This window comes from Chanodichthys erythropterus, chromosome 12 (genome assembly GCF_024489055.1).
Source record: "Chanodichthys erythropterus isolate Z2021 chromosome 12, ASM2448905v1, whole genome shotgun sequence".
In the NCBI taxonomy this organism is placed as follows: Eukaryota; Metazoa; Chordata; class Actinopteri; order Cypriniformes; family Xenocyprididae; genus Chanodichthys; species Chanodichthys erythropterus.
The window spans coordinates 18685115-18699370 of NC_090232.1; the positions used below are offsets into that span (position 1 = coordinate 18685115).

At 38.4% G+C, this 14256-nt stretch overlaps 1 protein-coding gene across 3 annotated transcripts in view; it reads left to right on the forward strand.

Moving 5' to 3' along the window:
- Positions 1-14256, forward strand: part of pax5 (paired box 5) — a 55520-nt gene that overhangs the window by 19352 nt on the left and 21912 nt on the right. For 2 of the 3 annotated variants that reach the window (XM_067402674.1, XM_067402675.1), the window contains exon 6: positions 8238-8419. In XM_067402674.1, the coding sequence (XP_067258775.1) occupies positions 8238-8419 (182 nt within the window). The remainder of the gene's footprint in view (positions 1-8237; positions 8420-14256) is intronic. The other variant, XM_067402676.1, reaches the window with a different exon arrangement.

The window sequence follows — 14256 nt, forward strand, 5'->3', positions numbered from 1 at the left end:
ACTATGTATGTAATATAATACAATGATAAAATTTAAAAAACTGCATAAACAGAGATGCAATGAAATGTAATATAGCTTTGTAAGTTGACTACTGGCTTAGCTGAACACACACACACACACACACAAGCACACACATCAACATTCATCCAAGCTCCAATTAGGCCGACGTCTGCCACTTTAATTAATGCAACACATCACATCCAGCAGGGAGGGAGGGGCGATTAAATGAATTTGTGTGTTTAATTGACGTGGTGAAACTGCGGGTGGTCAGTGCTGTGATGTTTTGCAGCGTGTGTGAGTATGTCTGCACGCTTGCTGCGAGGGACGTTCTCATGGGTTTGCTGAAGGCATAAAGTAACATGAGCAATAGTTTTGCCAGCTAGTAGCCTACTTTAAATAAGCTTGCAAATTTTAAGAAGTATAAGGCACCTGTTAAGGAGTGTGGTCACGATTTTGTGAAAATTATAATGAATAGGATGGACAAAAATAGTGATTAAATTTTTTTTTTTTTTTTTTTTTAGGACCCATTTCTCAATGCGTGGGTCACTTTTTCCAAGCTCTTCACAAACTGAGCATGTCTTCAATGACAACATTTTTCAAATGACATGAATTCATTTCTCACTCAGACACAAACACCACCAAAAGTCCTACCAAAATTGGCCTGTACCTACAGGCACTGTTGAAATACATTCCCAATCTAAAAAAATTAAAAGCTATCAAAACAATTAGATGTAGCTGAACACCTACACAGGTGTTAGTCTTTCAATTTCATTACCATCTATATAAAAGGGGTAGATTTTCCCCTACGCACCTGACTTAAGTTTACCTGGGGCATCTCCAGTCGACACCTGAGCGTCTGCAGTAATATTTATACTCTGTGTCTACAGTTGACAACTGGCTTTGAGTCAGTCAATGTCTTGACCTGTTTGAACACTAGCACTTGGGAATAAGATCTTTAGTGTTCCCTAACTTGCTGCGCAGCAAAAACCCAGACAGACTTCAGACAATGCCTTTGAATATGCTTTAATCACGGCCAGAAGACCTCGTATCAATCACAGAGAATAATGGATGGAGCATGGCAAAGCATTCTACAATATGATTGGTTCAAACCCTTCTGTTAGGTAAAAGCAAATTTAGATCTGCCCAAATCATGGGTTTATTAGTTCGCTGACTACTCAATATGTCAGGAATCTGGAAAGCAGATTCATGATATCTATTATATTTACATAGTTGTCTAGCCTTGGTCCTAAGTTTCATTTCCCTTTGGTTATATCCAGACATGACTTTGGTCCAAGTTGTGGGGACATTTAGGTTTCAAAAGCATATAAATACAATTAAATAAAAAATTTCAATCACAAATGCAAACATTGATCATGTAAATATACTGCAGTGAATTCTAAACAGTAGAGAGCTGTCATTCTTGTTTGTAACAAATAATGTAACAAATAACAAACAAATAATCTTGAACTTCATGTCAACTTATTAGTTTATATTCTTAAAATCAAAAGCTCAATCTTTTACTCTGTTGATTCTTCAGTATATTCAAACTTATGACTACAGCGTTGTCCTTCCTGCAGATGTCCCTGCGTTATGCTGAACTAACTCACTTAAAGGGATAGTACACCAAAAAAGAAAATTCTATTAGTCATCATTTAATCACCCTCATGTAATTCCAAACCTGTATAACTTTCTTTCTTCTGTGGAACACAAAACAAAATATTTTGAAAAATGCTGAACTGTACAGTTTCTGTTCCTATTGACTGTCAAACAATACAGTGAAAGTCAATGGGAACCAATTCGGTTTAGTTTGGAACAACATGAGGTTGAGTAAATGATGACAGAATGTTGTTAATTTTTAAAATGAATAATTTTGTAATGCACCAGTGTTTTCTGAGCCGCTTCAGTGACGCTCCACCGCAGAATCACAGCAAAAGAAATCATTTTTTAACTGAGAAGATTTGAGTTCTGTCTGTATTGAATGAGATACAACAACAAAACATGTATCCTGAAAAGGGAAGAAATCTCAGTTGAGATGCAAGCTGCATGCAAAAACAAACACAACTAGTGCCATCCACAATTAATCTTATGAGCCGTTTCTTTTTAATTAATCAAAAACATACGGTGAAACCAGTGTGAATGGATCCTGAAGTGATTGAGTCTTATGAGCCGGTTCTTTTTAGTGAATCAAAAATATACAATGCAACCAGTGTAAACGGATCCTGAAGTGAATGAGCTTCATGAACCGGTCCTTTTTAATAAATCAAAAACAGCGTGACCATTGTAGACAAATTTCGACATCTAATGACTCTTATGAGCCGGCTCTTTTAAATGAATCAAAAACATACAGTGCAACCAGTGTAAACGGATTCTGAAGCGATTGATTCTTATGAGCCGGTTCTTATTAATGAATCAAAAACAGTGTGACCAGTGTAGACAAATTACTGCATCAAATGACTCTTATAAGCCGGTTCTTTGTAGTGAATCAAAAACATACAGCACAGCCAGTGTAAATAATTCCTGAAGCAAATGACACTTATGAGCTGGTTCTTTTTAGTGAATCAAAAACACAGCGCAATCAGTGTGGCTCAGTTCCAAAAATGGAACTGACTTTTGTTAGCCGGTTGTTTAAATGAATAATATTAATGAAGAAAAGACAAGTTACTCAATTAGTCTGAAACACTGCCCTGTATAATATACAGTATTAGCAGAGAGAGAATTTCTTTCATATGTTTGCATTGAATTGGGAAATTTCCCAGTCCTAAGAAAGCAAAAGCGAGAAATTAAATAAAGACATTTTTCATATACTTCGACAAATTGTGTCTATGTATTACTAGGAATTTCTATGCTGAGCGGTAATGCTTTCAAAAGGGAGAGGGAGACAAAATGCATGTTTAGTGAAGCAAGACACTATGATTTCCAGCTGCACACAAGCAGGAAAGGAAGTAACAGAGGGTTTGGATGGCTTAGTGTGTGTGTGTGTGTGTGTGTGTGTGTGTGTGTTGTGTATATGTGTTTAGGGAAAGCCTACTGTTGCCCTTTGACCCAAGGGAAGTGATCTGAAAGAGAGAACTTGACTCGTGGGGCCTCTAGAACAGAAGCATTGTGTCTGCCCATTCTCTCTGAACGGACGAGGAATGGACAAGGGGAGGAGTGGAGGAAAAGAGAAATAGAATAAAGAAAGACAGGAGGCCTGTGGTACGGGGCAGAGGGGTCGGACAATGTTCTCTTTGCCCCCTGAAACAATAAAGAAACCTTCCTTTAATGTAAAAACTTCAAAAAGTGATATAAAAAAATGTAAAATAGAACAATTATACAAATGTATAGTTGTTATTCTGTTAAATTTACCAAACCAAACCAGTGGACATCATCAGGAGAGACATGATTTCCTGTTCACTTCTTGTCCAGTTTCATTTCAGTCATTTTTATCTCTTTCATTCTGTGGAATATTCTGAATGGAAGATAGGGGAAATTTTTAATAAGGTGGGGGGATTGTGAAAGAAAGGGGGAGCGAGCGAGCGAGAGGGAGGATAGGGGATAGATGATAACAGTGGGATTTGTTAAAGGTTGGTATCCCCCTTTCAGAGACTTATACTTTGATCTCTCAAGGTTGGCACACACACACACACACACTAAGTGCATCAAGTGCACAAGGAATCCACCGAGCAGTTTTCTCTTCCCCAAAAAACCTTCAACCTCACCCCTGAGAGAAGAGAGAGGATACAGAAAGAGACAGAGGGGGCACAACGGTGATCTCATTGTTGCTATTGTCTCTGCTTTTAAAGCAAGGAAGATGCCTCTCCTCCGTTCTCCTTCTGTGTGTGTGTGTGTGTGTGTGTGAATAGTGGGGTTAACCCTGAATGCAGCTGGGCTGTATTGTGTCTGGTTACAGAGAGTGGTTCCCTATAGCAGGTTCAGAGGCTGAAAGACAAAAGGCCAGAGAAACACCGGCCAACATCTGAATACCTAAGACCAATAATTCTGTTTGTGTGTGTGGGTTTTTGGGGTTTGAAACTTAACGTGAGGAAGGCTGGTTAACCGTGATGCTGGTATGGTGTGTTTGTTTAAATTTTGTGAAAAAATAGCTTTATTGGCGACCTCTCTTCTTTCTGTCTCTCTTTTGCTGTGATATGGCTGAGTGGGCTTCAAGATGTGTCCGAAATTGCATTTCACACATGGTGGCTGACACTGTGAAAGAGTTACATGCATAACATACACGCAAACAGTCACAGATAAACACGCATCTGTGTAATAATAATAACTAAAAAAAGTCCATAACATTGTTTTGTCACTCTTTGGCTATGGTTTAAGTGATTCTAGAGAGATATGGATGTTTGTGGAGGCTGGAAGCTCTATATTAAGAGAAACAATTAGCATGTACGTCCTTAAAGTCCCCATGAAATCAAAATGTACGTTTATTTGGCTTTTACTATGAATATGTTAGTCTTAAGGTTATGAATAAGCTGGTGTGTTCCAAAACAATGACAAAATTTGCATTTAGGAGATATAAGCATTCAAAACTTAGTCTCTCATTTCTGCTAAAATGGGTCACAGATTTTCATGACATCACCATGGACTTAAGCTGCTATCCAATCAAATGATCTGTAGAAACTGAAGCCCCGCCCCCTCCTACACTATTAACAGACGCTGAAGCTGTGGCTGAAATCGGTCATATGTTCACACATTTACTAGTTTCTATATGGTGAATGGCACACAGTGCACTATATAGAGGATAGGGAACGATTTAGACAGTGTAAATATGCTTTCCATTGATGCAAATGAAGTCTGTTTTCGCGTTAATGTCGCGTGAACCGCTGAGAGCGAGCACAGTCTGCTCCGGTCCAGAGACGCGAGAGCACAGAACGGATCATACACGCAATTTGGCACAGACCACAAAACGTTCAGATACATTTGAATTCTACAAACAATGCTATATTTTAAAGCAATATGTAGGAGAAACGGATGGAGATTGTGAGGAAAATTGGGTTTTACGAGCTCAACGGCTCTCGTGAGCTGAAATCTAGGCAAAACGCTATTGGCTATTTTTTTAAAGGGGAGGAGCTTTGAGATATATCCCACCCTGTCTTCCTGTTTCATTGGAAATTACGTCAACACAGTGAATAAAGCTGCATGTTCCAACGCACTTCAGTGGGCTTTTAAGGGGCGGTCACATTTACTGTTGTTCTGCAAATTTTTGCAGGTGAAATCCAGTCATTTCAATAGCAATCTATGTGTTTGGGAATTTCGAATGAGGTCAAAAGATTTCCCCATGCAGATTTTGTAATGAGTTCAAATCGGCCATGTTGACCAACAGAAAGCTGGTGACTGGTTCAAAGTGACTTCTGTGTGAGCTGTGCCTTACATAGTGACACTTTTGACAATTTTTTTCTTGCGAAATTCTGGGGAAATTTCACTAATATGACTGCATTTTTATGTTTCAGTGGGGATGAAATCTAAGATTAAAAAAAATATTAATAATAAAAATATTATATAATTTAATATTTAACATACTGCACTATTTATAGGTCATTAATCAAATAAGCTAATTTGTGCCCGTTGACCCACAAAAGGTCAGATTTCCTTCCGCTAAAGCACAAGATGCTCTTTGAATTATTCTCAAATCATGCTGGATAACATGATCATCAGGTTTAACTGTTATCCTGTTATCCTTTCAGTGAAGGAAAAGGGGATAACTCAATTACAAAGAAATTATGAATTTCATGTAAATTCAGTATTTATCAGATAATATAATTTGTAATAAAGCAATGTTGTATGAAATTAGAAAGCTACATTAATGCATTTTCACTGGTGATCTCAGATGTTTTGTTTCCTACTGATGCATAAATAAACAACCATGTGCACAAATATAAGCACACAAACACTCCAGAGAGCTGCGGTTTACAAACAGCCTTTTTTCTTTAAACCAAGATATGTGCACTGATGCACACTTTCAGACATCTTTTGTGTGTGTGTGTGTGTGTGTGTGTGTGCGCGCAGTCAGTGGACAGTCTTTGAGAAGAGTGGAAAGCAATAAACCTGCTGAAATGGTGCCATCTCACAGACATGATTGATCAATTGAATTCTATCAGACACACTGACCGCTGGGATTAAGAGGGTCAAAACACTGGAGATCATACACTCTCTGTGTGTTCTGTGTGTGTGTGTGAGAGAGAGCATTTAAGTAAGTCCTGGCATTGAGGTGTATTAGAGACACATGGGGCCTTCACGCCATCAGCGAGTCAGTGTCTAGCAGATCTTTCTTTTAAATAACCGCAGACGGCAGTAAACTGGATCTTAATTCACATTCAAATGGATCGATTTCTGTGTTCAAATGAAGGAGGAAAAAGGAATGTTAGGATAGCTGCTTTGTCTGCCTGTAATTTTATCCTTCTATCCCTCCATCTCTTTTTCTCTCTCTCTCTTTCACGTCTTGTGGGGATTGCTCTGGCCTCTGACTCTAACTCCCTAGAATAACCTCTCAGAGGCATTTTCAAGAAATGAATTGGCTCTATATCAGGGATTTTCGTTTCTATTCTTCTTTTTTCATCCCTCTCTCTCTCCCTCTTTTTCTCTCCCTGTAATCATTTGAGGGCTGTAGCTTTCTCAGCTCTTATAATTGTCTCTTCAGAAACTCAACAGCCCAGTAATAACTGACTCACGCGCTGCCTTAACACTCGCTCAGAGAGGAGGACGCAAGTCCAGGAATCTGTGTTTGTGTGCCTGTATGTGTGCTCGAGTCTCTGTGTGTTGGTTTCTAGATAGGTTAAAGTACCCAACTTTATCATCATAATGACAAATAGAAATAAATCACTATTATTATTTATATCCCAGCATGTAATTAGGAATGAGTCAGGCTCTGTATCTCCACTTTTCCTTACTATATAGCAGGCAAAAAACTGATGTGAAATGAGTAGTATGTTCAAATTTGCAGTATTCATAAAACACTAGATGAACTTTACTATCCCATGAAGCCATGGGAGAGAAGTCGTGAATGGCAAAGCGACTGACGCCGTAGGTCACATGACAACGCCAACATGGCGAATGTAGTTGGCTACTTGGTTACACTTTATTTTACAGTATGTGTACTTACCCAAGAAAGTACTGGTAATATAAGGTAACTACATTGGTTAAGGTTAGGTTTAAGGGTTAGTTCATGGTTAGTATCTAGTTATAACTCAGTTATTGTAATTGCTATAATAAGTACACATGCAGAACACTACTGTAAAATAAAGTGCTACTGGCTACTTTTTCAATAGTAAAAAAGTATGTTAATTTAGGTACATGCAGTATGTACTACATAGAGAGTATACGATTTAGGATGCAGCTACAGAGTTTCAGATCACCATGATTGTTATAACAAATGAGATTAAAGTGGTTGACTTGTAAGAAGGTTTGGTAATATTATTTAACTCAACAGTTAAAGGGATACATATAACTCTGTCAATTACTGTATGCCGTTCCAAACCTATATGACTTTCTTTCTCCTATGAAACACAAAATAAAATATTGTTTTAATTATTTACACAAAATTAGATAATATTTTCACACTTTTTGCATAATTTGACAAAATTACATTTTCATTGGATACAATGCCAATACAAATATTCTTTTCAATGTATGTGCTTACCTTCATTATTCTTTTTTTTCTTCACACATCATGTTTCATATCTCAAGCATGTTTTTATTGACACTATTGTTTCCTTGGCATACAAGTTATTTTGGGGGGGGGGGGGGGGGGGGGGACGTTATTAAAAGCAGAATTGTTTGGTGTTGGTGGAAATGACGTCAAAACTAAGGGACAATTGTAATTTTTAAAAATATTTTCAGAGATTATTCAACTTTTGTTTAGATTATCATAGTTCTAAAATTTTTATAATATTTTTTATGATGAATTTTCACTTTTGTTATATTATTGAAAGTCTGTGCTGGGGACAAGACTCCATCAATAAAATCCATTTGAAAAGTAGCAAAAATAAATTATAAAAGGATCCTTTAAAAAGTTGAAATCTATTGGATAAATCCTGGCACATAAAAGTGCCTGAAGTTAAAGAAGCACCCATATTTTAACATTATGAATTAACAATAAACAAAATAATGTTGAATTCACGTATAGAAACTTATTGTTCACTACATGCAACACCTGGGTTGGTGCTTAATATTATTCTTAAATGTCATACTTTTGTAAATGTTACTTTGTATATTATAACTACTTCATGAAATCTGTGTGAATCTCTCTCCAGCTCTACAGGATTCTCCTTTGGCGAATGGCCACGCCCATTCAGGGCGGGACTTCCTGCGGAAGCAGATGCGAGGAGAGCTCTTTACACCACAGCAGCTCGAGGTATTGGACCATGTCTTTGATCGACAGCCCTATCCCGACATTTACCCCGTCCCTGACAGCATCAGCTACAAGCCCGCCCAGGTAAGGGCTGGGGGGTAGGGGCGTGTATCCTGCGACGGTGGTTGTGTGCACCTCCTCTGAAAAACTCACGCTTGCCCTTGCCTGGCTGCTAGTATTGCTTGACCCTGTCCCAACCCTGCTGTTGACCTATGCACCCCCACACTAAACCTAATGCTGACCTTTCACCTCTCTAAGCTAATGCTGGGGCCTTGACCCCTCTGGTGCTGATGTGTCCTCTTTAGAGTTTTTGGCTGAGGTTAAGTCTCACAACTGTGTAGAGGTTTAGGGTTAAGTAGCAAACACTTGTTCATTAGTTTACAAAAGTTACTTATGTTTATATGTCCATATCAGATGCATTCAGCAAATTTCATTATCAAAAAACATATTTTATACTGTATGATTTACACAAAAAATGTGTAAAAATTGTCAATGGTCAGTACCCTTAAAAGGACATCTTTGTACCTTTTATTACCCCTAAAAAGTTCATATTAGTAAGTTGGAATTAGCAATACATACCTTAAGGTTCTACTATGAACATTTTAGGGGTAAACAAGGTACAAAGATGTTCTATCAAGGGTACTGCCCCAGTGACAAGCTGTTGTACCCCTAAAGGTACAATTTTTGCACATCTTTTTCTGAGAGTGATGAGGAAATGTTTCATAAATGTTTGGTTTTTATTTTGTGTACATTATAGCTTTTAGGGTTATCAGACACTTATTTTTTTAAACTGCTGTTCACGTCATACCAACTTTAGAGTGACAACAATATTTTTAGTTTAAAGCAAATGATCTGCGAAAGGTGTGACTCGACTGGACAAATTGTGAATGAAATATTTCTGCTACAGTGTTTTAGACAAACCTTTTTTTTTACCATTTTTGGAGAGGGGAATCTCTTGGATCAAAATGGGCCTGTTGCCTCCATTCTGGTCAGAGCTGGGATTGTGTAAATGCTAACACATAGTAGATAAGATGCAAAATTACAACTACATGCACATATTGCATAAAAACTGTCCACAAGAATAGTCAGTCAAAGATGTCACTCAAAAGTCAAATGCTATCACCCCCACATTCATTCAGGCACACACACAAGGCCAGTGTCAGAGTTCTATAGACTTGTCTGAAAGACCCCATAATTCCTCTGTCCATTTCACCACTGAGCACTGAGGCTGGCAGGGTCAAAGGCTGCTGAGCAGGGCATTAACCCTAGGGTCAATCCACATCCCCTGGGTGTGTGTGAGTCAGGTTTGTTGTGGCACAAATGATCAGAAAAACTGAGAACTGGGAATTTTGAGCTGTCTCTCTCTCTCTTTTTTGGGGGGGGGGAATTAGAGTGTGCGAAAGAGGTATATGCTAAGTGGTCTTGGGTGATTGACTGACGGTTGTTTTCCCTCCACTGACAGTCTAACCTGCGAATGTTGCTGTAGGAGAGAGAAATGATGGAGAGCTTGACTCTGTTGAGTGTGTTTGTGTCGACCAGGGGCAGGAAATGAACTTGGGATTTGATTTAGTTCTTTTCCCTGTAGCCGCTGATTTGATTAGGTTACATAAGGGCTCAATTATATATAAAAACAATGGTGTGATTACATCATTCATATGTTTTTCTTAGATAACATAAAAGTGTGCTTCATGAAGTAACATCAAAATGAATGAATTTTAATTTGTATGACCAAATCAACCTGATTATATTAAGTTACACCAACAAAAGAAAATTTAAAGGGTCAAATCAGGTGCCTTAATAGCACAGTTTCACTTTTTACAGTGTTCTAACAAAACCTTCAACATTCAAAGAACCTGAAAATAGATGATGATGATGATGATGATGATGACAACATGTACAGTCAATCCTTTTTATTCTAAAATAATCTCTTTATTCAGCACCTCTCATTTTAATATGATATATGAATTTTCCCTGCTCTTTCAAAATAGGAGTTTGATTAACTAAAACGTACCTCAAATTTCAGAATTTCAACTTCAAGTCTTCAAGGAAAAACCTAGGACAAAACATGGAAAAGTCTTATTCCAGACATCTACAACTTTCTGATGTCAGAAATCCATTAACCCCTACTTTCAGCCATTTAGAAGCAACAATATGCCTGCCTCCATCCATCCATCCACCCACCCATCCATCCATCCATCCATCCATCCATCCATCCATCCATCCATCCATCCATCCATCCATCCATCCATCCATCCATCCATCCATCCATCCATCCATCCATCCATCCATCCACCCATCCATTCTGCAGGGATGACATATTTTTTAGGCCAGCCTGGAAGATAGCATCGCTCTATTTCCTTCACCAAAAAACAAATAGGATTTTCCCCCTGGCTTTTGTATAATTGCAGAAAATAACATTGTGACCAACAAAAGTTGCTCTTACACATTTTGTTCACAAATGAACACAGCTTTTATGAATTTTGAAGCCTAAATACAATTGCTAGCTAAAGCTAAATTTAGATAGTGATGAAATTTCATCCTTTTTCATTTTTTTCAACCCCCCCTTTCCCTTTCTCTGTCTCTTTTACATTTTTTTCACTTCTCCTCTCATTTGCTCTCTCCATCTCTCAGTTTGTGGTGCTAGAAGGACCATTAAGCACTGGCAGATCTATTAATTAGTGTCCTGCGCTTCAAGGGGGGAGCATATAAAACAGTGCACGCTCGTGAGAGTCATTTCATTTGAATTTCCTCTTTCCTTCTCCTTACATTATGCCAGAGATACATCAACAGCCCAACAACCCTTACACTGAACTAATTACACAGCTAGACCAAGAGACAGAGAGAGATAAAGGCACTGAAAAATATTAATTCATAAAGAGAATGTGATTTAAAAAATAAATAAAAACCTTAGAGGTAAAGAGTAAATATTAAGAAGAAATCAGAGCAAAAATGCATGCTGTTGTGTTTGACTCAGGCCAAAGCATTTTCATTTTGGTGGCTTTTGCTTTTATGTTTTATGTGGTATGTTATTTTCAAATGCAATAGACCGTTAATATTTTATCGCCACTCACTGGACATTTAATTTCCTAACTGCTGGGAAAGGACCATCAAATAACAAAACTAACAAAATGTTGTTCACGTTCATCTTTCTGATTAAATTGAACATGCTTTTAGCACCACTCATAGGTCATTTCACTTTGAGAGTGTCCCAAAACCTACCCAACAGGAAGTCGGTTACTTAGGGATTTTAGAAAATGCATGCTCTGGAATTTGATATACTCCTCCAAGGGATTTCATCCGATCTCGACCAAACTCGGTCAGCATGAAGTCAAGACGTTGAGGATGCTAAATTGCGAGCAGATTTTTGATATCTCAAACAGTTTGGCGCTGGCATTTAAACAAATTTATGGTGAGAAAAGGGAAAAAGGAAGCGTGATATAACTTATGCATAGATTGATTGATTTTGATCAAACTTCAGCAGTGTGTTTGTTGTAGGAGGCTGATTACATGAATGTGATTATTGTGAGTCAAAGTTATAGCACCACCAACTGGCAGCAGGAAGGGTGTCACTTCTGTCAAAATCACCTCTTATTTTTACCCAATTTGCTTTGAATTTTATCATTAAAAATGTCAAAACATGGCAGATGTTGGCCTTTACATATCTTACTTAAATACTGTTGCTATGACAACACGTTAAACTTTAATATTCTTTTTGGGTGTTTTTGAGGCTCTTAGCATGTTTAAAATTACATGAAACTCGACATATAGATCAGAGGTGTCGACCAGTAGACATGGGCAAAGCCTTAGAAACGGATGTGGAGGAGGGGCTCTATAGTGCCACCTTTTGACAAAAGTAAGGGGGTTAGTTTTACCTACAGTCACCAAAGTTAGTACATATATTGTTCTCAATGAACTGGACAACTTTATAATTTACAGTCATTAACTCCGACCAAAAGGAAGTTGGCTATTTTGGTTTGAATGTGGATTTTTTTGAAAAATCAGGCTCTGAATTTTAAACTACTCCTAAGGGGTATTGTGATGTAATTTTGCAGAAATATAGCACCAGACATGTTTTTCCAATGAACCTGTGTTGTACATGTCTTAAGCAGGTGCTCAGCACAGCACAGCTCTTACAGGCCAAAATGTTGTTGGAGCCCTGGCATAGTAGCCATAATGTGTATGTGGAGGACATGAGTTTGAGTCTTACTTGCACTGTCCTGATCTTGTTCTCCCTGTCATTTCCCATAATGTTTCTACTGTAAGTAAATAAAAAAAACAGTTCAAGAGACAGTTCACACAAAAATAAAAATTCTGTCATCATTTACTCAAGTCTTTCCAAACCTGTATGACTTACAAGTTAGGAATGAGGGTGAGTAAATGATGACAGAATTATTTTTTGGAGGAACTATGCCCTTATATACATGATTTCACCAAAAATGTATTGAAACAACGTCTCAAATGAAGCATTTAAAATCGTGAGCGGGAGCGTTACACATGCTGAGAGCCGCGACTCTCTGCTCCAGAGGAGCTCACCAATAAATGCCTCCCTGCCAGTCAGGCTCATTTAATACTGCATGCACTGCTAAATACCTCCCCCATCACTCGTCTCAGTCCCACACAAACATAGTGCAGTTTACAGGCTCTTCTAGGAGACAATACCTACAAGCTGAGGGAAAAATAGAGGAAAGGAGATAGAGGGAATGGAAGAGAGAAAGAGCGTCTGAGAGGAAATACTATTATGTAAATGCGGCTGCGGGTTGGGGTGAAATTATTTTGGTGTCGCGCGATTAGGGGCCTCATCTGTTATTGATGTGCGCGGAGAGGAGAGCCATTACAGAGGGGCTGTGTCAAAAACGACCCCCGAGAAAACTGTGACCCCAGAGAGAGATCGAGAGAACAAGGAATACAGTTGAAATGGAATTCCAGTAAGTTTCAGATAGGCGGTGTGCTTGTTATTTAGTCAAAATCAATAAAAGTCTTTCTCTTTTTTGTGGTTTCCGTTTTTCTCTTTTACCCTTTTTCTTCTTTTCATCTCAATTTATTTTACAAACCCCATTCCTTTACAGCCATTTTTTTCATCCCTATTCTCTCTCGCTCTCTCTACGTCTGGCCTCTCTCCAATCTTTGCCCCAGCTGTGGTGTGTGTGTGCCGCGTCTATATGTGAAAAATGTGTGTGTGTGTGTGCATCATGGTCGCTGATGGGTTGCGTAGCTTCAGAATTGACAACATTTACAGGCTAAAATGAGAATCATCCATCTTCACTAGGCTGCTGTCAGAGGTAGGGCCAAACTTCATAATCCCCAATTACTAGCACTAACCTTCCCATCTACATACACACATGATGAGGGGGCGGGTGCGAGCCGCATAAATAGAGGGGAAATGCCTATCTCAGACTGAATGACTGAAACAGAGAGAAATAGACAGTGGGAAGGAGTCAGGGATGTAAAGAGAGAGAGAGAGAGGGAGAGAGGAAGTGGATGGCGCGAGCTGTGATTGGTAAGGTCACAGTCTACTGCCCTCGCCGTGGTGATGAGCACTGAGGTGTTTAAGGGGTCACTGGGATACACACATACATTCACACACAAACACAAACAAACATCCTGTGTACCCTGTGTATTAGATAGGAATTTAACAGCTGTGGTTTTCGGTTGTAATTTTAGTAAAGAATTATGGTTCCATTAACAATTCTTTAGGTCATTTAGAGGAAACCCCCTCCCCAATTAATGCAAAATGCATTTTCTGTTACATTTATAAATTGCTTTTTTGCTTTTTTCATGATGAAAGCAATAAATTGCGGTTTAGTGAAGAATCTCTTTGACTGATCTACATTAAATCGATTTATCCTGAAGAGAAAGACTGCAAATTATAAAAGTGTAACTTTTAGGATTACAAATATAGAAAAAAGGCACAGCCTTGAATT